Source organism: Anthonomus grandis, chromosome 22 (assembly GCF_022605725.1).
Source record: "Anthonomus grandis grandis chromosome 22, icAntGran1.3, whole genome shotgun sequence".
Lineage (NCBI taxonomy): Eukaryota > Metazoa > Arthropoda > Insecta > Coleoptera > Curculionidae > Anthonomus > Anthonomus grandis.
In genome coordinates this window covers 10363983-10391224 of record NC_065567.1, presented here as the reverse complement: position 1 = coordinate 10391224, position 27242 = coordinate 10363983, and the positions used below count along the sequence as shown (strand labels likewise).

At 33.2% G+C, this 27242-nt stretch overlaps 1 protein-coding gene across 4 annotated transcripts in view; it reads left to right on the top strand.

The window, feature by feature from the left end:
• Positions 1-27242, top strand: part of LOC126748496 (plexin-A4) — a 536890-nt gene that overhangs the window by 480416 nt on the left and 29232 nt on the right. For all 4 annotated transcript variants that reach the window (XM_050457763.1, XM_050457764.1, XM_050457765.1 and 1 more), the window contains exon 4: positions 14227-14355. In XM_050457763.1, the coding sequence (XP_050313720.1) occupies positions 14227-14355 (129 nt within the window). The remainder of the gene's footprint in view (positions 1-14226; positions 14356-27242) is intronic.

The following is a 27242-nucleotide window of genomic DNA, read 5'->3' as shown; positions in this document are numbered from 1 at the left end:
TACCGATAGCTCAGCTCGGGACTTGTACAAGCACTGTGTTTGCTAAATTTACTCCGGATTTCACCCTAGGCGAGGATTTGTAACGGCGTAACTGCTTGTTTTCGATTGTCTCAAGAACAGATATGTTTATATCTGTACAGTTGCAATCCTCGATTCTGTATATACGCTGAAGCAGTCTGGTTTCCATTAATATAGTTTGGATCGTACAAACAGGATGGGGAATATTTTTATTATCTTGAAAACAACAGAAGATAGAGTAACAATCAATTGGTACTCGCAGATTGATTACTCGTATTTTCGAAATATTGTTTAAAAACTAAGAAGTTTGAAATTAGGATCACTTTTATTTGTAAAAATTTTTTCAAGAAATATTTAGATTTCTTTTTATTATTAGATAGAAATATATAGGTTATATTAAATTATGCTATAAAATGTTATAATTAAATGGTTACAGATTCGCAAATTAAAGTTTGAATATTAAGTAAGCATTTAATTATTAAAATAGCATAGAAGGCTTTGATTTCTTGAATAGGAGGCTGCCTTTTGACGCGTTCTTCATTTATTTTCCAATTGATATAATACATGACATCTTGTCAAATGCAATTATTATTTGTCATTCAAATAAATTCGCCCCAGCTTTTGAAAGAATTTTAGTATTTACTAATATTTCAAATATTTACTGGCTGTATTACTGAAAAACTGCATGGCAAAAGTGGTTATTCATAATAACGTAATGTTTCAAAAAATTAAGTAAGTGCCTAAAAATACTGGTTTGGAAATTTTATGTAGGCGTGTAAAAGATTCGAGAAATAAAATACAATGAATTTTATTTTTGGTGATTACTTGATTAAAAATGAAAACTTTCAACGCATTCATGGCACCCTATTTCAAAATTTAAAAAAGATTTTTTCTATGAGTATAAATCAAAAAGTAGCGAATGCGATATCACTATTCTCAGAATATTATTTTCTATCAAAATACGTAATAATATACCAATTGTCCCATTTAAAACAAAAAAGTTAGTATCACTGCCTATTGAACCATATATATACCAATATAACTATTCTATCGATATACCAAATTTCATTTGTTTATCTTGAAAAGTAAAAAAGTAATTAAGCTAGTTTGAAGAGTTTTTTGATTTTTTTTGTTTTTTGACATTGACAACAAATACAAACTCTACAAACACCAATACACCTACAAACAAATTACACCTGCCATTTTGTTTCGCATGGCCCCTTCTTTTTAATAAATTTTATTTTTCAAAATGGCGTTCCGCTGCCATTTAAGTTGCTAATGATGTAAGCCAGATTTCAAATTTTTATATTAACGCATTTAAAAGATAAGAGGAGGGGAATACAATTAATGATTACTGATTTATTTGGTCAGTACAAACAAAGTACAGACACTGACTAGGTGACTTTCAGCATGTTGCTAAATCGTTAATATCATAGACGACAGAACTTATAATAAGCCGTTTTAGTCTATTTTTAAATATGTTGAAGTTATCTATTTGTTTTTACGAAGCAGGGAGTTGATTAAATAAGCTAATTCCTTCATAAAAGCGGGTCTTTTTAAAATAAACAAAGTTAAATTTTGACAAATAAAGAGCATCCTTACATCTAACATTATATTCATTAAAATCACTTACTTTGGATAAATGTTCTTAATTTTTAAATATGTATAACAATAATTTAACTATATAAATTCCGGGCATTGTTAAAATATTATATTTTTTAAATGTTTCACGGCAGCTCTTATTATATTTCAAACCAAAAATCAGTCTCATAAATCTGTTCTGAAATACAAATACCCTTTGTGCCTCTGATCTATTAATAGCCGCACTGTATTCCCAAATTCATAATTCTTAAAATGTGACAAAATGCTGAATAAAATATTTCCCAATTAAGAAATAAAATTATAAACCAAACATTAGAAAACACTAAAATAATAAAACTTAACAATATGCGTAAATAGACCTCATTAAAATTGTGACTAAAATTAATAAAATTTGCATCTAAAAATTCAGCCTTGCTAAAAGAAAACTGCGGAGGTAGTTTGTTGAATTATTGTGTTGAGAGCACTAAATTCTAGTTGGCTTTGATACTTTAGCTGGCAAAACGTTGACCTTAAAATAGCTTTACACCGTGCACCCCACTCTGAAGAATGAACCTCATTCTTCTTGGTAAACATTACTCTCCAGAATGAAGGCAGCACGAAATGTCATAATTCCTAGTAGAACAAATGCCCCTCTCTAGTTCTTAAAAGTCGACCAGCACAACTGCTCCACCTTATGCCACAGCTCCATCTCGACCAATTCACAAGCTTTGGAAATTCAATTTTTAATAAAAGTAAACCAAACTCTTATCTGCTTACTGCTTTGTCTTAAACACATCGAGGCATGATGGATAAAATTGGCTCAATTCAAGCAGTTTGTAAGAATGTATTAATACGGATTTCAAACATATCAAAGAGAAATTTAGTGGAAGACCTATGTTGTTTTTACATAAATTTAAAATAGAATATATGAATAGACATATATAAAGAATATATGTCTATTCATATAGAGAATATGATGTCTATCTGCATATATGAGGCAGATAGACATATACTGCCTCATACAGGATGTTTGAGAACTATGGGATCAAACTTCTGGGGGTTGTACGCCACTCCGGCCCTAAGACGCGTTAAAATTTATAAAAAACATTAATTACCTAAATAGGATCTGCTGCATTTATTTTTACCTTTTGTACATAATACCATAACAACAATTGTTTAAAATCAACGCTTATCAATGTCAATTCTCAATGTCATGTTTAAAAATGTTATAGCTTACAATTTTTAAACATTTATTGCTAATGGAAAACGTCACCAATCAAGAATTGGCGGATATGCATTTGGCATACGGAGCAACAAACTGCAATGCACGAGCAGCATCGCGATTGTATCATGAACGTTATCCCGAATGATAGCATCCTGGATACAAAAAGTTTATTGCGGTTCATCGGCGGCTCGCTGAGACAGGCATGTTTAAGACCAAGATGCATGATACTGGTGTTGCTCGAACCGTAAGAACGGTCGAATTTGAAGAAGAGGTGCTTCAGCGAGTTGCCGATGAACCATCAAATAGCACACGTGACGTCGCTAAGAATATGAATACGAGTAACGCTTCTGTCTGGCGGGTACTACACGAGCAACAACTCCATCCTTACCACTTCCAGAAAGTTCAAGGTATGACTGCAGCCGATTATCATCCTAGAGTTCAATTTTGTCGATGGCTTCTGGATCACATCATTGCACAACCAAATTTTTTACGATATGTTTTGTGGACCGATGAAGCCTCTTTCACAAGAGACGGTATTTTTATTAGTAGGAATAGCCATGTTTGGGACGAAGAAAATCCTTATGCAATTTTTCCAAGAAAACATCAGAATCGTTGGTCTGTCAACGTATGGGCAGGCATTGTTGATGATTATTTAATTGGGCCATACCTTCTACCGGAACGGTTAACAGGACCTATTTATCTGCGTTTCTTGGAGGAAGTTCTCCCAGAACTCCTTGAAAATGTTCCACTAAACGTTAGACAGCAAATGTGGTTTTAGCATGATGGAGCGCCGGCTCACTTTGCTGTACAAGTACGCGAGTATTTGGCTCAGCGGTTTGGGCACCGTTGGATTGCCAGAGGTTTCTTGGCCTCCTAGGTCACCCAATTTAACGTCGCTCGATTTTTTCTTGTGGGGACATGTAAAGTCTTTAGTCTACGAAACTCCAGTAGAATCAGAGCTAGACTTAATTGGACCAAGAACAGCAGCATTTGAAATCATAGTTCTGAAACACCCTGTATATGAATATGCGGTACATATACTGCCTTATATTCATATACCATATCTAATTATAGATTTTGTGTGTTGTTTGAGTGACCCAGTTTCATTTTGTTAATTTTTAAGGGTTAATAGTTTCATAAGGGGTTAATTAAAATCCAAGCTTTTCAAAACTTTTGTTTCTTTAATTGCCAACGTTTTGGCCTATATTAGGCCTTCTTTTGCGATTATCATCGCATTACTCCCGACGCTTCTAATATTGTCACCAACATTGAATTAATATATTTTTACAAAATTTGGAAATAATTTACCAAATGTTGACCCTCGGACAAGGTTAGCTAAAGCCCCGCCGAATGCCGTAAACCAAATTATCGTGAATGAATTGAAAAGCAGTTTTCAAAATACGCTTTCGCATTCCGGCCACGATTAAATGTGAATTCGTGGAAAGAACGCGTAATGGTGGTTACCCATGCCTCGAAAAAACTATTCTTGAAATAAATATGAACTGAATTGTTTGCTGGAATTTCATTAAAAGCTTTTGTTTTTGTACACAAGCTATTAAAGATACAGTTTTAAAATTTACAAACAATAATTGAAGTTTTAATTATTGTTTGTGCCAGATTTTAAAAAGCATAATACTAATTGGCATAATGGCAACATCATTGGATTTCCAAGTTTAAAATTTGGAAACGTTGCCCAACAGCAAGAAATTTGTATTTTATATTACAATGTTTTTACTTAAAAGAAATTACTGCTTAAGACTTAAACATTTTAAATATTTCAAATGAAATCCAATATACGCGACGCCGTTGTTTTTCAGTGCGACGTTTCGCAATTTTTCCCAAATTTCGCAAAGTATGCCTGAACTTTCGCGTAAGTTCAGGCATTTCGATAGTATTTTTCTGATGCAGGCTTTAGATACATCAGTGTACAAACCACATAGAATTGTAATCTCAAAATGTTTATTACGTTGTGTATTGTATAATAAAAATTATACCTAATTGCAACATTCTAATAAAAAGAAAATTAAAACTTCTAAATTTGTGTTTGTAAATGCTCTGCTTAAGATAAACCCAAGAATAAAAGACATTTGGCGACAAATTTGGAAATCTAGGAAATCATTACATATTACATTAATAAGATGGTTAGTTCTATTTGCAACAACACGATCTCTAAATCATGGAGCATTTGAATGCCAGAAAAAAACATGGTTTTGCAGTAACAAGATGTTTTTGGGCATTTAAAGTACCATCAATAAAAAATGGCCATGTAATATCGGGAAATATCTTCTGAGTATTGAAGTAATTGAGACATTTGTACGTATGTTTTTTCCAAATACTGGTAACAGCTTTATGGTCTATACCCAAAATGTTCCTCTCCAATACTTCTATTTGATCGTGTTAAATCAATTTCTAGAGCACTAGAAGCCGTTTCTTCCAGTCGTGTTTGCTTCTGGACCCTTTCGATCGAAGGTTCTTGCACTTTAATGTGGCATTTATGATAATTCTGAAGGTAACAGAATGACATGAAAATTGATTTTTTGCAAGGAATCGGTTTGTTTTTAAATGAAATTGAAAACAAGTCTCCATTGTACTGCCGAATTGCCTCCATAAAACTATTTAGTAATTTGAACTCTTTCGGATGGCTTGTTATATGGCTGTTGTATATTTAAAAATACTATATAAACAGCCATAATAAGTTGAGAAAAAATTATTCCCCTTTAAAATTCCACACGTGCAAAATGTGGCATGCCGATATCGATATTGTTAGTGTAAAAAAAGTAGCAAATACCTGTCAGATGACCGGAGGCTTTCGGCCATCGACAAAAGGAAGCATTGTTGCCATTATTTTGGATAATGGGTAATCTTCAATTCCCCAACCTGTATATTTTACCGTATTTTATACCGAAGTATCGGTTACATCCCAATATTTCTCTATGTATTTTTTTTTAAGATTTTCTCATCAATTTAAGAAAAAAATGATCTTTACTACATTATTTGTATATTTATTATATTTATACTTAAAACCACATTTTCCGCATCTCATTAGACAATAGCTGAAAAATATATTTTTACAAAAATTATGATAAAATTATTATTTGTATCCAGATATTATTTAATAAACTAATAAATACAAAGACTTATACAGAGTCGTCCTCTGCATCGATGGATTATAGGATAACAATGAATTGAATAGGAAAATGTTGAAAATTTGACAAGGTTTTATGTTCATTGAGAGAACACATCTAAAATATTTTGATAGTTTTGGCATTTCCGGTTGTACTGGAAATCTATGTTAACTTTGACAGTCGAATTTAATGACACTATATATATTATATTTTTACTCTATCTACATGAAAATCTAAATATATTTTTTAAATAATATAATATTTTCTTTTATAATAGTTCTGGTCAGAGAGCACAATCTCTGACTCAATCATTTTTAAAAGCGCGGATAAAAAAGTAGCACTTGATAGGGAATATTCTGGAAAAATATCTGTTTACTCGGGCGTTCTACAGGGAAGTGTGCTAGGGCCTCTTCTGTTCACAACTCACTTCAGTACTTACAGTGTTCGTTAATTGTTATGCTGACGACACTTAAATATGATATTTGTTTAAGGAGAAGGACGTAAAAGATGCAATTATTAAACTAAACTCGGGTCTACATTCGCTATATGAGACATCTGAAAATCACTTCTTCAACTCTTTAAAAAAAAAGTAGCTTTACTTTTCGTAGTGCAAAATTGCGTTAAAAAAATTTAACACAATTAAAAGTACGTACTGGAGCCTCTAATATATTTTATATTTTTCTGGTCAAATTTGTATCTGTTGTTATATACAGGGTTTCAAAAGGCCTTCGGCAACTTATTTCTCCGTCTACATTTGTGTTCCGAGCAAAATGGGGGTGATATTCAGCAGCTAATTTATTAGTTATAATTTAAAATTAATTTCTTCAATTGTTTGTTGTTAAAATTGTTGTAAATAGTTGTAATTTAATACATAGAATAAATACTTTTTATAGACATGGCAATAGCGCAAATTATTTAATTATGATCATGCTAAAGCGATACATAGGCAATTACCAGAAAATGTTCATCAATCACCGAATATGTATTCTAGGAAAATTTTCAAAAAGGTGTCATTTACTCAAATTAGCTCTGTAAAAAAAATAATGAATTTAAGACAATTTATACATTTTCGGAAAGGGGATTTAACAGGCTTTCATGTGACATTAAAAAGTACGGGGTGTTACATTTAAAATTTTTGAGAAATCGGCCTTTGAAAATCATCAATTTTTTTCCTCCTATTTCAGGTAAATTTTTAAACTTGGCAGCACTGTCAAAAAAAACTTTAAAGATATTGATGAAGTTCTGTGAAAACCGCACATTGTTGTAATTTTTCGTTCTCGACTTATAAGCAGTTAAAATGTGTCAGTTTATAAATGGACACCCTGTATTGTAAGTTCTGTAATTATGTACCTGTTGCTTTGATTCCTTGGTCGTCTGTGTTCTAGCCATCTAAAGGAGTCTCAAATTCAAGACGAAATATGTCATAACAAATAAAACAAGTAAATAGAAATTGAGGCCGTATTTTTGGAAACCTTTTAATTATAAAAAACTATACCCTCGGCCTGGAAACTTCACTCTTATCTTTAATAATATTCATTAGTGGTGGTTTATAGTGATTTTTATACCAAATTTAATATGTATATGTTATATTTAGTGTTATTTTGAAATCTGAACCATAACTTTAATCGAGATACTCGATGCTGGTGAAGTCCCCTATATGTTGACATCAAAATATAATTCAACTTATAACTAGTAGCAGTTGCTTTTCATAAATACAAAATGCATGAAAATTTATAAAATTCTTAACTTTCCAAGTACCAGAAATTTTAGATTTAACTTAGATTTAACTTGTAAGTTTTCCGTCGGTATACTAAACTGAACTCAAAACATTTTATCAGGCATACTTAAAACTCTTCAAGGGTTATTGTTAATCATTTTGTCGCAGTCGAGTTTTAAAGTGTATAAGGTGTTGGCATCTCATGTATCAGTCAAAGTTGAAATGAAAATTGCAACTTGGAGGTGTATTTTAATGAAGTGATTAATTCCGGCCGTAAGCAATGTAAAATTATCATTTAGACTACTTTTTACATTATATGAGCATAATTTTTTTTCTGATTTACAGTGAAATACTATTGTATAATTCCGCCTGGTAAAAACTTGAATTCAATATCCGTTGCTTTGTGTTCTTGCTGAGCACATCCAAATTCGTAAATTAAATACCGGATATTCTGCTTTAAAAACAATATTTTTACAAGGCAATTTTTTAATCTCTTTTATCGCCATTATAGTTTTTTGACACTTTATGGGTGTCTGGTCGACAGTTATTTTTGTAAACTCTTGGCAATCCCGCATCCCTTCCTCATGACGACGTCACCATGCGCGAGGAGAGCGCCGCGCGAGGTGTAGAAGCGGAAACTACTAGACTCTCTCGCTCTTGACTTTCTGATGATGCAAGCAATGGCGTCATACTATTTAATTTAATAATTTGTACTTATTACTGTGTTTGGCAAATAAATGTTGTTTTTAATTAACGTGAAATGCAAATAATCTGAACGCCACACACTACAATGGGCTAGTCTTAATAATTTCGAGCCAAGTAGAATTCAAGTATTTAAAATGTATGTCTAAGACTTATGTTTAGTAAAGGAAGATCACAACAAATAACTTTTGTTTGTAACAAAAGAGAAGCAGGTTGGGGAATATACTGAAAATAAATAATGCTTGTCTTTAAAAAAAACCAGATACTGATATGCTACTTATTTCCTAAGATAATTGAATAAGACACTCTTCTTATGACCTGTGTTTTTTTTTAAATTATTATCGCACTGTTATGTATCTTTAAGAAAAAGGCTGACTGATTAATTGATCAAATCATTCATTATCTAATAACCGGTCACCTCGCATGTATCTCATATCAAGCGATACTCTAATCGACATTTCAACTTCTGTTTTCTTTATCCTACGCCACTGCAACTTAGTTATCAAATATTGTGGTACTATATGAAAATCAAACGCCCGTCAAGTTGGCTAAATAATGTATGTATGTACACATTTTCATTTCTATGGCCCCTAATTACATACTCTCCATATAAACCACCAAAACAAGTTATATTAAAATTTCATTATTCAATCTGGCTTTACATTTGGTAGTGCTATTGATTTTAGATATCATTGAGTATTTAATTAGAGAGCTTTACTGGATTTGGACAGCATAATATTTTCCATTATTTGTTAAAAGTATGCAATTAATAAAGACATTGACATTTTTATTTGAAATATAATGTATCTTATAAATAAACACATAAACCTTATTCACGCCATAAAAAAAATGAATAAAATTAAAGATGGTCTAAGTTTTTAACAGGTCCTATACTAAAGACCATTAGAATTATGATATATGAAGTAAATACCGTACGTATTTAACTTTGCGGAAAAAGTTGAATTCAAGTTATAGTATCTCCATAATCCTGCACATGATAGGCCTAGAAACTTTTTTGCAGAATAGCGCATTAATAGAAGGCAGCCATGGAGCAACTTAATTTTTACTTACGAGTCCTTTTTTTTTAAATAATGCAAATAGTGTTAGAATTTGGCGACAGCCAGACGAGCTCCTTTTGTGTTGCACAGTTCAATAACCTAACCTCAAATTGTACACGTGTTTATTTTTGCTCTGATTTAATTTTGAGTTTTTTTAATATTATAGCAAAAACTAAAACTTATTTTGCTTAAAGTTAAAGAGCTAAGTCGCCACTGTGTGTGTAGCATATTGATTCTACACAATTATTTTGTTTTTATTGGAGTTTTTCTAAGTAAAGTTTGTAAGGTAATATTGTGAATAATGAAGCCCTGCAACAAGTGTTTAAAGCCAATCAATGATGATCACATAGAGAAAGCCTCTAGATGTGATAGCTGCCGTGTATTTTTTCATTTGGATGAAAAATTTTCCGGTCTTTGTGCAAGTGAGCAGAAGTAAAAGCCATAGTTGTGCAGGAACGCATTATTCTGTTCTTTTGTGTGCTCTCCTTCAAAAAAATTCCTCTGCTGACAAACAAATTTATTCAACTGGAGGAGCAGATTAAATCCCTAAAGGATGAAGTGGAAACATTAAAAAAACAGCAGACTTCTCAAGGGAACTGGGGTGCTCCTGCTAACATGGAATCAGTGTTACATGAAATTGAAGATCGTGCAGAGCGGGCGAACAATCTAATGGTTTACGGTGTTTCTGAGTCTGAAAGTAGCAGTATGCAAGAAAGAATTATTAATGACAATGTTGTACTCGCCTCCATCTTAAAAAATGTTGGCATCGCACAGAATGATGTTTTAAAGGCTTTACGAGTACGGCAGGCTTCCGAAGGAAGAAGCAGGCCAGTTAAAGTGGTAACTAAACAATCAAATTTGGTAAAAAATGCTATGACAAGTCGAAATAGACTTGATGGTAACATAAGAATAGCTTATCTATTTATTTCCAGAATCTGGCTGGCATTGGTACTAAACTTGATCAACTTCGTGGTGCCATATTGCAATGTGATTATGATGTCATTATTTTGATTGAGACTTGGCTAAATCAACATTACTCAGACAATGAATTAGCTAATTCTGAATATCAGATTTTTAGGCTAGATCGCAATTCCTTAACTAGTACTAAACAACGTGGTGGTGGAGTATTAATGTTAGTACACAATAAATTTAAAGCCAAACAACTCAAGACCGATATCTTAAATGAGCACAAAGGAGCACATTTTTGTTCAAGTGGATTATGGTGAGCTATCTAATATTTTGGGTTGTGTTTACATTCCTCCTAAATCTTCAGAAGAAGTCTACCGTGCCCATTGCTCAGCAGTTGAAAGTATTAAGGACAATTTTCCCAATATACCTGTATTTCTATTTGGAGATTACAATTTACCCTTAGCCACTTGGAATTACTCAATTGAAGAGGGTCTGTTAGTTGAGTGCGCACTGGCCTATCCAGCCAAAATAGTTTGTGAATCATTTTCTTATCTGAATATGCGACAATCTAACATTATTCCAAACAATCATGGTGTATTTCTGGATCTGATTTTTAACAGTATTGACGAGTGCCATAAAATAATTGTTCAACAAGCTTTAGACAATCTTCTTCCGAACAACTTTCACCACTTAGCAACAATTTGCGATAGGGTTAGTGATAGGATTAAAAGGTTGGATTATAGTATAACTTGTTTTGATTTTAAAAATGCTGATTTTGTAAGTTTGAATGATTATTTTTCTTTAGTGGACTGGATTAGTATTTTTGATGATTCAGACATCGATAAATCAGTGAATAACTTTTATGAAGTAGTTTTATATGCAATCTATCTCTATGTACCAAAAAAAATATATAAACCTTCCAGGTTTCCTCGTTGGTTTTCCCCAGAATTAAGGAATCTTGTTCTATCAAAAAAGACTGCTCATGCTAAATTCAAAATTACTAACTTAGCTAAAGATTATGTCCTGTTTGCTAACCTACGTACTCAATGTAAAGTTCATACTGAGCAATGCTATAGATGACCTTAAATGAGTCAATTCAATCTGACACCACACAATTTTGGAATCATATTAACTCCCTTAATAAAAGTTATGGTATCCCAAATACTATGCATTTAAATGATATTTCAGCAGATTCGGGGGAGGATATTGCAAAGTTATTTTCTACCTATTTTTCTAGTGTTTATCACTCTGATGAGGTTGATCTCAGTAACTTTAATTTTCCAGTAGCAAATTCTGTCGACATGCCTTTTATCCAGTTGACCCTGTCTGAGGTTTTTGAATCTATATTTGATCTTAAGGACAAACTGAGTTATGGTCCTGATAATGTTCCTACCTATTTCCTAAAAAGATGTGTTTATAGTTTGTCTAGACCTTTGTGTATATTATTTAATTTGCCTTTAAAATTACAAACTTTCCCTGAAAAATGGCGTGACAGCTTTATAACTCCTGTATTCAAAAATGGTGACAGGGATGATATAAAAAATTACAGGCCCATTGTTATGTTATCTGCTATCCCTAAGCTTTTTGAGCTTATCCTGAACAAATATCTTACTTGGTATTGTAGAGGTCTCTTGATCAACGAGCAACATGGGTTTAGGCAGGGTAAATCTACTTCTACAAACCTTGTATTATAGCATGACTTCATTGTCAGGGCTTTCGAGAAGGGTCATCAGATCGACTCCATCTATACTGATTTCTCAAAGGCCTTTGACACAGTCATCCATTGCTCATTTTTAAATTAAAATGCTATGGTTTCCCTAAGTGGTTTCTTTCTTGGCTAAATAGTTACCTACAAAAAGGATACAACTCGTTAATGTAACGGGTTCACTTTCACTTCCTATTTTGGTTACTTCAGGGGTGCCTCAGGGGTCACATTTGGGGCATCTACTCTTTAATTTATTTATTAACGATATTTTTAGTATTATCAAATCATCAAAATATCAAGAGTATCGCTAATTAAAGATTTGGGGGTGTTGTTTGACAGTTCCCTGATTTTCATACCCTATATAGATAGTTTGTCTAGTAAAGCCCTTTGTACTCTTGGTTTTATAACTAGAAATACTCAAGACTTTTCAGTAGCTGCCTTCAGAGTTTTATATATTACACTTATTCGTAGTGCCATGTCTTACTCTTCCATAGTCTGGTCCGCTTATTATGCTAACCATATTTACAGTCTTGATAAGGTCCAAAATAAATTTCTCAGGACTTATGTCTGGCGATTGAATGTACGAGATGAGTCTTTATTGAAACTTAAGTTAAGGCTAAATATGACTTCTGTTGAGGACTATCGAACTAGGTGTGATATGATATTTCTTCACAAGTTAATTAATAATGCTATTGATTGCCCTGAATTGTTATCGCGGATAAACTTTAGATGCAATACCAGAGTCCTTAGAGAGACGTTCCTTTTTCTGGTTGAATATCACCATACAAACTATGGTAAATTTTCTCCAAGTAATCGACTCCACATGTTGGGAAATAGATTTAATCACGCTTTTGACTTAGTGGATTTAAAGCCTTTAAAACTTAAAAGGTGTCTGAGTGAGTTTACTCGTTGAGTACTATGCGTTAAGTATCAAATAAATTTGATTGCATTTACTTTTCTTATTTTAATTATTTTAATGGTATGTTTTTAGTTGCTTTATATTTTTTTAGTTAAGTTATTGAAAGTTTTATCTTATTTGTATATCTTGGGCTGCTACATATTTATATACATTAGATAGATATCTTATTGATTTATAGAAAATTTAGATATTTAATAGATTAAGTTTATTATACAATATCTTATTAATATATTTGTTGATGGCGGTATAATTGTATGCATCTAGGGTTAGGATATAATTTATTTTGTAATTTTGTAAGAATGGGACATCCGGTAAATAAATAAATAAAAATTAAAAATAAATAAATAAATAAATATGGCCAGGCTTTTGGAGGTGCCTGAATTATACTATCTACACTAGTATAGAGCGGGACATATTTGAATACCCTGGCCTAAAAGTTCTTTGCCAAGGGAAATTCCCTATACAAAGGCATAACTGTTTTGAAACTCCAGATTATATCGCTCGCTGAAAATATGGAGTCAAAGTATATCCTTCCACATGATAATGCAAGACCACACGTGGCCCGTTTAGTACGAAATTATCTTAATTACCATAATGCTTAAATTAAGTCCGGATATAAATCTCATTGGAAATGTTGAAGAATCGCCAGGCACTAAGAAAAACTATTGATTAACTTAAAATAATAAAGTAGTATCACGGTGGTAAAGGTGTGAGAAAAAATATTTTCTTTTAATTTATATAGCCAAAAAAAAAATTATGGAAAAAGTAAATATGTTGGTAAAAATTATTGTTAGAAAACACGAAAAGAGTAAGAATGGAGACATTTGTATAATTTAATTTTAAATTATATAAACTTTATTTTAGTTTTTCAATGATCATTTTATTTTTATTTAGTTTCAAATTATATGACATATATTTTATTTTTCGTTCAGGTTATGTGTATAACCTCAACAAAAGTACTGCTATTTAGAATGAAAATAAACCACGAATACTGCACAGAACATCTATATATGGAAAAACGTTTAGGACTCGAAATATATCCGGTTAATATTTTATGATTTTGGCTGATTTGACTGACCCCATCTCCTATTAATCTTGAATGTAGCCCTAGTGCAGTATTTATGTGAAGTACAGCTAGTTTTTTCGATTTATTTAAAAGTTATGAGCGATGAAAAATGTTGTTTAAATTTATACACATGTATACATAACGCATATCCAAATTTGCCCGCGTTGTCGCTAAAATTAATTATTCATATTTCTGCTTTAGGTTGTAGTGGAATCCCAGACATCAGCCCTTGAGTATGGCGATATTGTGGTAGAGGAAAATTCTCCAGTTAACCAGGATCTACATTTCGACTCCCAGTTGATGCATCTGTACGTTATGACGGAGAAAAAGGTAAATTAATTTCTAAATGTTGCCATCACTGGTCCTCGCGCAGTACAAAAATTTATATCGAATGCTAATCACTAACACAAAGCGCTTTAAAATAACTACCTTACTAACAAATCGTGATCGACCAAAAGGGCAAACAAGGGTTAAGAGAGACCGTGACGTTTGAAGCTAATAAATAATTCGCACCCAGGTCTTTGAAAGTGTCAGAAAGTGTTTACGACCCTGTCAGACATCTTTAGTGACATCTATAATTAAATTTCTTTATTATTTTCTATCCCTTCTTTCGTTGTTTTTTCTTAGGCCCTTGTTTGGTGGTTAAGTGCTTTAACGTATTGCATGGAATTGTAATAAGCCAATAAATAGCATAGTGATTATTATAATTAAATTATAATAAATAATTGTTTTAATAATACAAACAAATATTGAAAAATAAATTATAAAGAATTTATTACAAAGTTTGAAATCATATATGGTTTTGTACAGGGTGTTTTCTTAATATTACGAAAAAAATAAAAGGCGTTAGCGCATTAACTTTTGAGTCGTAAACTTTGGGAAAATGTACTTATGTTCAAATAACGTTTTAAATCGTTAAGATCTTATACAGTCGTTATTGTTGTTTTCTCAATTTACACGTTTTTCTATAACAATTCTTAGCATTTGTATGTTTTTAGGGGTGTGAAAACTCTGCGAGTACCTATATGATAAAAAGTATAATAATTTAAACAATATTCCCTATATATTTTTTTAGAACTTCGTGAGCTAGAAAAAAAAGAGGGGATATTTTCTAAGTAGGAATAAAAAACTGTTATGGTGTTACGAAATTCGGTGCAAATATTTTAAGAGCGTATTGTTGAAGTTAAAATAAGACTTTTTTTTCCTATAAACATGTGTCCTAAAATGCACCCTCTCAGAGCTGCAGCTCACGCAAATTGCTTAAAGAAAATGGTTTCTTTGATACAGTGTCTACAGTTATACGTCAAATCTTTTGGAAATTTGCAAGTCTTAATTATTTTGGATCATCTTGAAATTTTCCGTCCCAAAAACGGTGTGAACAAAATTTTAGGAGAGCAGTTATGGGGGGCTTACCCTTATGATGTAGAACACCATCTAATTAGCCATGAAAAAATCTAAAATTATCGTTTTTTGCATTTTTGAATCAAATTAACTTGATTTGACAAAAAATAAAACAGTCACAGCCCACTTGGTTTTTTCTAATTTAATATATTAATCTGGTTTAATAATGAAAGAAAGAAAGAAAGAAAATGTGCTATATTACGTAAAACAAAACAAAATCTTGTGTATAAGCATCCTAAAAACTAAAAAATTCCAAATTCACTTTAAATTTCAAATTTCAAACAAACATAACATCTAAAACATTTTACCATAAAATGTACACACATTACCAAAATGAATTATAACAAAACAGATTGTAAAAATTAAAAAAAAGCATATTTTTGATAAATTTGATTAAAAAATAAGTAAAGCTGTCAATAAAACAGAATTTAGAGGAAGTAAATTAAAATATTTAATAGGAAACAAAACTAAAACACTAAAATGATGTCAGAGCACAGGTCAAAAGGTATCATTAAAAAAAACCGTCAATATAATATGCCCTGGAAAATAAAAGTGATTTTAATTTCTTTTTGAATTTCTTAACTTCTAAAATTTGTCTGATACATAGAGGAACATGGTTGTAAATTTTTTTGCTAAGGTATATAAGTGAGTTCTTGGTGAGAGAGGATGTAGGAATTGGTAAGGAAAAATCGTTAACCTGGCGAGTCATATGACCAGTGTTAGAGGAAGGTTTAGGACATTTATGAATAAGAGTAGCTGTTTCTAAGATAAAAAGAGAAAAAAGAGTTAGGATTTTTTGAGATTTAAAGAGAGGTTTACAAGAATCTCTTAACCCAGCGGAACATAGGTATCTAACTGCCTTTTTTTGAATCACAAAAATTATGTTTAATAATCGCTTGTTGCTTAAACCCCAAAAAGGCAAGCCATAACGAAGATGGGACTCAATAAGAGAAAAGTACACTGAACGTGCAACTACCCCTCCCAGCTCATGCCCCGCCATTCTTACTGCAAAGCATCCAGAGGATAATTTTGATGCAAGATTTAGGATATGATCTTCGAAGCGAAGGCGACCATCAATGGTAATACCAAGGAACTTACAGCTTTCTTTGTATTGCCAGGGGGAGTTTTCACTAAACATAAGGCCCTGAACGTCACACTTAAATCCCATAATAAAGGTTTTGCACACATTAAATACAAGCCTGTTTGCAGCACACCACTCCGATAAAATCTTAAGATCCTTAAAAACCTGGGCTCTAACATTATCAGAATTTCTATGATTCCATAAAATGGTTGTATCATCAGCAAACTGAACCACTTTGCCCTGCAGTTTTGATGAACCCAAACTACCGCCGCGGACTCTCCAGAATTTAAGGACACATAGACACTCTCCAAAAAGCCGAAAACAGCGTCATGAGTCCCTTTTCCCGTTTGAAATCCAAACTGATTTGCAAATAAAATGCAAGTTTTTGCAACCATCTTGGAGAGGGTAGATAATATAGAAATTGGACGGAAATTACAAGGCTCACTCAAATCTCCACCCTTATAAAGAGGGATAACCATTGCCTCTTTCAAACATGCTGGAAAGATGCCATTATAAAAGGAATTGTTTATGGCAGAAGCTAAGGCACTCAGTGCTGAGTCAGGCAAAAGGAGTAGTAATTTTGATGATATTCCATCAGCTCGCTCCAGCTGATTTATGGTTTTTTAAGCTTTTAATTGCATCTAAAAACGTCAGTAAGCTCATGTTCGTTTATCAGCGATTTTCTCGAAAACCCTTAACTATATGGAAAAAATGCAGAAGACAAGAAATTTATATTTCTTCATAGCTAACTAGATGGTGTTGCTAGATTTTTAAATTTCCTATAGGAAACATAAGATACGGACCATCAGAAGGGTACGCTCCCCAAAAAACGGGGACGTGCAAATTTTCAGAAGAATTGTTGCATAATTGTAGTTACAATTCCAAATAATCGATTTTCTTCAATAAATTTGCGCGGGCTGTAGCTCTGAGGGAGTGCCATTTTACGACACATGTGTATAGAAAAAAAAAGTCTTATTTTAACATCAACAATGCGCTCTTAAAATATTTGCACCGAATTTTGTAACACCCTATAGTTATAATTTTAAAGAAATTCATATTACTTCTTTGTTTAACAATATCCGTTTAAAGTGCTTACGTACATCATAGGTTGGATTTACAGAATTAGTTGCAAATCAGAAAGTCCTCTTGATGGATGGAAAACTATACCAAATTTCACAAAAATATGTATAGTGTGATACGATGTATGATTAAAAAAAAAGGTTTTTTTTTTAATTGGGAACTTGTAAGAGTTTATTTTAAGCACTGTCAATCTGATATTCTGACATTCGAAAAATTAATCTAAAAGTATCATATTATAAAGAAAAACAATTTGGCATTTTATAGGTATTAAAAAAACATATTTAATATACTTTTAGTAAAGCAAGATGATACAACGTCAAATATATGTATGTGAATCAAACATTTCTACTGTAAAATGGTAATTCCATAGGGAGGCAAGTAGGCAGCGGGGTGTAGTACGTGATGTGCTTTAAGAATAAAAAATAAAGTACTAAACTCGGTTAGTAGTAATTTTGCAAAGGAAATAATTGGATTAGAGCAATTAGGTGTAAGGCATTTGTAATATGTCGATTCTCTTAGTGGCATGTTTGTCGGCTATTAAGTCAGGGCTAGGAGTCGATTCCTTTTTTTGCTTTAGGCCACAATTTTCCAGTTCGCGCGAGCTACACTATCGACTATAGAAATTTGCGAAATTACATGAAAGTGGTTTAACCTTTTACATTTGTACTGTATAACTGTGATATTTGTTTAATTTCTTACTTGTAGGTTTCTAGCAGATATTAGTTTAAAAAAACTTTTATTAGTCATTATATAATAAAATAGCAAATATGTTATGATCGATTTCAAAATGGTCTGCTACATAACATTGAGGATAACATATCAAATAGCAGAACCTCTTTTAAGTAAAACTTCAAATGAGGGGCTTTATTGATGAATACAAGCTAAACAAAAAGAGTGTTGGTGATATAAACTGTATTTTTTAAATGCTACTCAAAAATATTACTCCAAAAAAAAAAATTTTGAAAATTGTTTTAGATGTGTTTCTAGAATGTAAGAATGTAAAAAGACGAATAAAAACGTATAGACTTAAAACCTGTCGAATAGAAATAGTTTGATATACTTAATATTTTCTTTTAATTACTTATATAATTTTAGTATTTTTTTTTAATTTAGAGTTGTAAAGGAATACACTAGATTTACTGTTTTTATTTTTGTAAAATGATTTCCAGTCTGAAAAAAATCTCATGATTTTTATTTATGTTTTTAAAAATCATAGATTCTAAATCGTTCATTAGATTCCCAATTCTCCAAGCTGAAGAAACAATATCAATATTAGCATGTGATGCTAGAATTGCCGGAACGCATTTAGACATTCCAGTATAGGATTTGGCACCCCTCTCTATTGTGATTGGTTAATTTAAACTTTGGTGACTAAAATTTTGGTGCTGAAACACACAGTGGAATGTCGAGTAATAAGGTGCATATCGTTGCACACAACCGTTATTTTTCAGATTTTTTTAAGTGGTTTGTGTCAGTTTTTTCGTTTAACATGATGTAAAACTTTTCCGCTTTCATTATATGAGTACCATGTTCTTTATATATATATTTTTTTTAATCCATAAATAATAATGCTTCTTGAGTCAACTTTTACTGAATAATGATTATTGATTTATCCACCTACTTTATTTAAACAATAACCTTTTTTGTCCTTATAGTACAGATATTAACATAATACAGGATGTTTAAAATTTGATTATCATTTTTGTTTCACTCTGGTGATTTTTATTAATTTAATATAAATGAGGTGGTAGGGGTTGTTATCTAGTTTTTTTTTTAATAATGTTATATACAAGGCGATTCATAATAACGCTACGAACAAGAACTGTATTTTTGCTCTTATCGATATATGTATATTATTAGATTTTGTTAAAATTGCGAAAAATGTAAAGTATCACATGTTGATTAATAATTTTGACCTAAATGGAAGCTTCATAACACCTATAACTTTTATATTGCAGATTTTTTCTGCACGGTGAAACAAAAAATATAGTGGGGTAGTTAAATTATAAAGAAATCCTTTTCATAATAAGAAGAAAGAAATAGTCATAAGAAAAAAAACCAATAAAACATAGCTTAGATTTTAAAAAATGTACATATATAGCCTACAGACCTACATCAACAATCTCAACATTCCACTCTACATTTCGGTACCGCTCTGAGGTTGTACCTAAGGATTCAGCATCCGTTATAAATGATTATTACATGACATTCCGCTATATGATTCGACACCTTAAATAGTCCATAGCTTGGCTGCATCAAGATTTATTTAAATGGGTGCCGAAGCCTATAGTAAATGCTGCCGGGCAATTATTTTTGTCGATTTTAAAATAAGTGCCAAATGTAAAATAAATCACTCACAAAATAGGATAGGAACCATTTGGGAGGTATTTCTGGAAGTGTTTATATACAGGGTGCGTCAGCAAGGCGTACGGCTAAAATAGCGCCTAAACTATACTATAGAGTAGAAAAAAAACTTGTGACATGGTTAAAAGGTTGACAAAAATCTACAAATTAAAAATAATTTTACATGTACAGGGTGCGTCAAAAATAAGTTATGCTTTTGGGGACAACAAAAGCTTTACACTGGTACATAATTTTTTTAAATTTCATTACGGCGTTGTCACGTAATTCGTATTTTTAGGATTGAATTGAATTGTCGAAACAGTGGGCTGCCAAGGCAGTTGTGCATATAGGTCTCCTGATGGACCCGTCATGCCCCACCAGGGGTTACCAGAGCCCAACGGCCTTAGAGAAACCGATAAGGTTCTCTGGTCTGAAGGACTTAAAGTCACTCTGTACATTAAAAGTGTCTCCCTGGCGCGCGTGAGTGTTGGGCACTCCCCGACTACATGGTCAACGGTTTCATCCTCCTCACAGCACCATCGGCATTCCGGGTTGTCCGCAATACCGATAGTATGGAGATGGCTTCTTAAGTGCCAATGACCGGTTAAAAAACCTGTCACTAGCCGAATTTCGCGTCTTTTTAGGCGTAGTAGATTTTTGGTGAGACAGGCAGAGGGCCCACCTATGTGCGCTTTGGCCTGTCTCATATCAGGGAACAGGAGTCCATCTTCGGTGGGTTCACTTGTCCAGCAGAACCTTCATTGACGCGACCGCAACGCATTTGGCGATACCAACTATGGGTTCCGGCCCCATCGGCACATTCGCGGATCCCAGTCTGGCAGGAGAGTCCGCTTTCTCATTACCTGCATGGCCTGCGTGGCCAGGTATCCAGACGAGCTGGATTCTGCAGCCAACCTGCACTAGTTTTTTCAGGACTTCTATGCGCTCTAGTACAAGCTTGGAGCTTACCTTTGCGACCGTGATAGCCTTAATGGCAGCTCTGCTGTTCGAGCATATTGATACGACTGTATTGCGGGTCCGAAGCTTAGGATTTTCTGTCCGCGTTTTAATACAGCGAATACTTCGGCCTGGAAGACAGTGGCGTGCTCGCCCAGCGAGTATGCCCTACTGGTATGTGGGATCCCACGACAAGGCCCTGATCCAGCTCTGTTATTCATTCTGGAACCATCTGTGTACCAGATGGTGCCCCTATTTAGCAATCCAGGTCTGTTGAAATGCTGCCACTCCTCTCTGCCTGCAATGTGCGTCACGAATCCCTCGCAGTCACTGGAGCCATGCAGTCACTGCCCATCAGAAGGAGAGGAGATCATCAGCGTAGGCATGTGTGTATAGGCCAGCATTGTTTAAAAGATTTATCAGGCTGTCGACCACAAGGTAGGAGACAATACTCTTCCCTGCGGGCAGCCCCTAGCCGCCAACGTTTTGACAATCTCGTTGTTCAGCTGGGCAGATACATGACGTTTCGAGAGCATGGCCTCTATCCAGCTAACCAAACAGGGTTCTGAGCCGCGGCTCTCGAGTGCTTGGCAGATTAATGCGAAAGGGGTGTTGTCGAACGCCCCTTCAATGTCTAGAAACGCGCCCAGACAGGCCTTGCCACTACCCAGAGCACCCTCCACCTTCCTCACGAGGTGGTGTAGGGCCAGGTCCGTGGATTTGCCCACCTGATAGGCGTATTGGCTATCCTATTTTTAGGATATTTTTAGTGTTTTAAGGGGTTTATGATACAGAGTGTGCGGCACATAAACCGACAACATTTTCTGGCATATTCTTGAAATCATTTAAAAGCTTTTTACCCTAATACCTTGGGTCCTAAAGGCCGGCACGATCTCCAGACCTAACTTCCTTAGACTTTTACGTCTGGGGGCGGGCCAAAGTTTTAGTTTATGCTACGGAGTTGCCTACGAGAGAGGTATTAATCGAAAGGATAAGCGCCGCTTTTGGAACAATGCGAGAAGAAATACGCTTATCTACCATAACTGTTGAAGTACGAAAGAGATATCGAGCGTGCAGAGGAATAGATGACAGCAGTTCGAACAAAATGTATAACAAGAAAATAGTTACTTAGGTAATTATGTTTCTTTCTAGTTAAACTTTTCTTCAAATGAACGATCAAAAACATGATTTTTAAATTCTGATCGATTTCTACTCGTGTTATAGAATACTGTATTTTTTGAACCATGCATTTTTTTATTAATAATAAGCACACCGTCAGAAAGGTCAGTAATTGGTGAATTTATTAAAATGAAATGAAGCTCCTAATTGCCGCAACTTTTTTTTTTAATTAAATTTTGACGTTGATTTTTTTCAAACAATTACTGACTTTGTTAAAAACTTCGTATGTCCCTTTAGGACAATTAGTCGAAACAAAAGCTGTTACCTATTTAAATACCATAGATTAGGGAATATTATTTTTCAAAAATCGTAAATTTATTGTCACTAATAAAAAAGTTATATGGTTTTAAAGGCGACATTTTAAGTAATTGGAGAAAAAAACATTAAAAAATTTATATCTTCGTAACAGTAACTTTTAGCGTCCAAGTTATTAGGGTAAAAAGGTTTCAAATGCCAAGAATATGCCAAAAAAATTTGTCGGTTTATGCGCCGAACACCCTGTATAGCAACCGCTGTTCAATCTAGATAAACGAAATTTTTAATGTAGTTAGTTTACGGTATCAGCTTTATCTTTCAGTGAAAGTGTAAAGTTTTTTTTTTTATGCAGAGTATCTAATATAGATTTACCAATTTACTCAGATAAAATATGCAATAACTCGATTTTTTTTAAATGGAACACTGTATTTTTCTCTTTCATGAAGTTTGCTTATTTAACTCTAAAAAAAGCGAGTTAGGTGTAGGATATACTTTGTAAGAAATGTAAGCAATACATAAGCAAACTTCATGAAAGAGAAAAATACAGGTTGTTCCATTAAAATTGAGTTATTGCATATTATATTCGAGTAAATTGGTAAATTTATATTCGACACTCTGTATAAAAAAAACTTCAGACTTTTACTGAAAGATAAAGCTGATATGATATCGTAAACTAACAGCATTACAAATTTCGTTTATCTAGATTGAACACAGCGGCTGCTATAAGAATTTTATTAAAACCCCCTTAAAACACTAAAAATATCCTCAAAATACGAATTACGTAGCAACGCCGTAATAAAATTTAAAAAATGAGGTATCATTGTAAAGATCTTGTTGCCATTAAAATCAGGGTGTTCCATTTGAAAAAACTACATATTTTTCTGTAACTTATTTGTGACGCCCCCTGTATATATAAAATTATTTTTAGTTTGTAGAATTTGTTAACCTTTTAACCATGTCACATAAGTTTTTTTCCACTCGGTATAGTTTAGGCGCTATTTTAGCCGTGCGCCTTGCTCACGCACCCTGTATTTATATATGGTGTTAGACCTCTATATTTGCATTATTTAAGAAATTTCATGGATCATAGGTATAAAGAAAGGTATAAAGAAGAGTAGGGCAGTGAAGTTTCCGACCTTAATGTGAAATTGAAACAACTTATCAATGAAAGCTTAGGAAACTTGGTGGCCTACTTTTTGATAGGTACTCACCAACATTTTCCAGCCATTTTCGATGCAGGGTTATTAAGAATCATTTATCTCTTGCCAAAGTCGTTGTGAGTATTTTTACTTAGAAAAGTCTCTAGAGAAAAGTCTCTCTTCTTCTAGAGAATATTTACTATCGTAAATTATAAATTAAAGATTAGTTAGACGCTATATCTGATCAAATTTTGGAGCTTACTATGTACTCGATAAGCAAAAATTGCGAAAAAACTTCCATATTTGCAGTTAAAAAAAAATGCTTTAATAAAATCAACTCTTGGATTTTAGCGCTTGCCATGGCGGAAATCCACGAATTAGGGGTTGAATGGCCTAATCACCTCCTTACTCCCCAGACGTTTTCTTTTTATTCCGTAATCTAATAATAAGCACCATAAACTCCCGGAAACAGACTTTTTCAAATGAGGAAACCGTCACCTTCGTTGAACAAATATTCTGAAAGATGCCGAATACTATTTGGACGTGTTAAGGAGATAAAACCATGGTTGACTTACAAGCAGACTCTTTAGGAAAATGAAAAGCCATTTTAAGAAAAAGTGCCTTATATCTTTGTTAAGTCGGAAATGTTTCAAGGCACTCTCGTATGTAGTAATACGAAAACTTATATAAAAAATCTGTTCCCAAACACAGCTTAACGTAGGCTGTAATTACCATATTATAACTTTATATAAATACTAAAGTATAAATTTTGCAACATTGTTCAAAGTTTAAATAGCATTATAATTATATGTCAAAAACATGAACCAAACTAGACGTAGGAACAAAGTTTAATTTGTATTAATTTCATCTATGCATTTGAAAAAATTATAATTGTTACAATTTAAGGATGCAGGTTATCCTTTAATTGTACGGCAGCACTGGTTCCATAATATTTTTAAGCAGATCTGAAATATAACAGATAAAACCATATTCATTTATCAAAAACTCTTGTAAAAACATATAAAAAAATTGTTTAGTCTACCACGCCCATTACTATCATGCCCGTTTTTATTACACCTAGACCAAGAATAAGGGCTTGTATCATCGTCGCAATAAAATTGTATTCGATGATAATGGATCAAAAAAGGTTTACAACAAAAAGGTTTTCTTGTAGCGACTGGTACGAAAAATGCGTTTCACCAATGCGTACATGCGTACCACAATTTCCTCCCAGATTTTAAGCCTAATCACAACTACAAAACCATTCATAACTCGACAAAACGCAAGTAGTAAAACAAAATATTTCCTATACGCTGTATCAATAAAAAAAGTACTTAAAATTGCATCCTCACCGAAGCCGACTTTGATGAGGATTCAACAGAGATGGGTAACTTTATTCGGGAGATGTGATGCCGACTGAGTGTGTATGCCGACTCGACCTATTCCACGCAATAAAATTTGCCAAAGCCAGTCAAAATAGGAACGGTCAGGCTATTTATTTATTTATTTATTCAATCAATATACGGGAAACCCCATTCTACAAAAGATTTGGCTACAATATTAAATAAAGTAAAAGATGTATAATTAACATAATAAAAGTACTATCACCAACATAATTAGACAGTCTTCAAAACATATACACAAGAAATAAACACAATAAGAAAACAATAAATTAAAATATTTGACCCAGTTGACCAATAAATCCAGAGAGTGAGCTTGCAAATGGATCAAGTTCAGGGTGAGAGTTTAAATAGGTAAGACTACGACAGATTGGAGAATGTAAAGAATAGTTGGAGTGACAGATTGGTAAAGCAAACAGTTCATGTCTCCTTAGGGTGCATGCAGGGACCTTTAAATTAAAGCTGTTGATGAGAGCAGGGCAATCAATAAGCCCATGAATAACCTTATACATAAAGCTGAGGTCACTTTGAATCCTTCTAGATTCCAACGATTGAAGTCCCAATATTGCCTCCATGTCAAGTAGGTTATCCTGCATATTCAACTTGTAGGAACAGTACCGGGTAAACCTCTTTTGGACTCTTTCTAGTTGCATTTTGTGACAATTATAAAAAGGAGACCAAATGATCGAGGCATACTCTAAATGACTTCTAACTAATGAGCAATAAAGTATCTTCAAAGTAGATATAGACATGTCACGACAAGTTCGTAAAACAAAACCTAACATCTGAGAGGCCTTCCCCTCCACAAGATCACAGGTTCCCCAAATTTGATCTGAGTATCAAAGACTACTCCTAAATCCTTTATTGACTCAACAGAACTAAGTACTATGTCATCAATAGTGTATATATTATTCATTTTATTGCCAATATCACAAATAGAAAAATCAAGCCTATTCTCTAAACTAAAATTGGGAGTTCTTACATTACTGTTGCAGTAAACATTAGAAAAAAAATTAGCGAATAAATCAGCTATATCTTTACTATTATCTGCACTTTTGTTATTATAAAACATACAGGTAGGTAGATTGTGAGATTTTCTTTGCTGGTTAACAAATGACCAGAACTTTTTAGGGTTATCAGTAATATTGCTTTCAGTGTTGATTAAATAGTTGTTATAATCTCGTCTGGCCAAAATCTTACATTCAGACCGCATTGCAGCAAATAATTGAAAATCCCTCTGGTAGCCGCTTATTCTATATTGTTGGTGTGCTTGCTTTTTCAATATTATTTTTGTCCTCAATTCAGAGGTAAAGTAAGAAGGAAAATTGGAGCTTCTGTACACTTTAGTTGGAACAAACATAGCTAGACCCAGATTAATGATTTCATAAAAAGTGTCACTACAGAGTTGAATACTTTTATCCTGAAAAAGACTACCCCACTGTATACTGGAAACAAAGCTGTTAAATCCAATATAATTGGCATTTTTGAAATCAAGGTAAGTATGCTCTACTTTCAATTGAGGGGGATGCATAACAGCTATCTCACCAACATAAGGAATATGGTGCATACTCTCAGGCAACAGATAATCAATAGCTCGCATAAAATTGGTTTCTTTAAAATGAAGAAAAACTAAATCTAAGTAAACATCTACATCTCAACAAGATCTAAAAATGTAAAGGACTCTACTAAACAGGTTGCATGGCTTACAGGCTGACCAATTGCAGTTAATCGATCTTCATGGCTGCCCCATGTGACATGTGGCAGGTTGTAGTCTCCACACAGAACTAATTTGGATGATGGATTATTGTAACAAATTTGCTCTACAGCATCACAGTGGTGTTGATAAACATCAAGGCCAGAATTAGGAGGGATATAAACTCCTGCAAAAATAAGTTGGGTACCTCCATAATTGCAACAAACAAACAAATGTTCAACAGATTCAAAATCAGTGCTCACTAGCCTGGGACTCCTGACAAACATCACGACTCCTCCACCATACTGCTTTTCACTTGTCAGCACACACCTATCTTTTCTATATGTTGAATAGCCTCTGATGTTGATTTCGGAGTCATTTATATTGATCGAAAGCAAGCTTTCAGTTAAAATAATTACATCATATACAGTCAGGGCCACAGCTTGTTTAAAATCTGAAACCTTCGTTTTCATACCACCAACATTCTGATAATATATTTTCAGGGGGTTTAAACTCCGTGTTTTGACTGACCATCACTTGAAGAGGAGCTAATCTTGGTGATAAACGTATTACCATTTTTATATTTAATGCCGATATTATTCTCACCATTGGCCTTTCTCTCATTTAGTTCTGAGTATAACTGCTTTAAATGGGCTAGTTGAGTTGGGGTCAGATCAGGTTTAATGCGT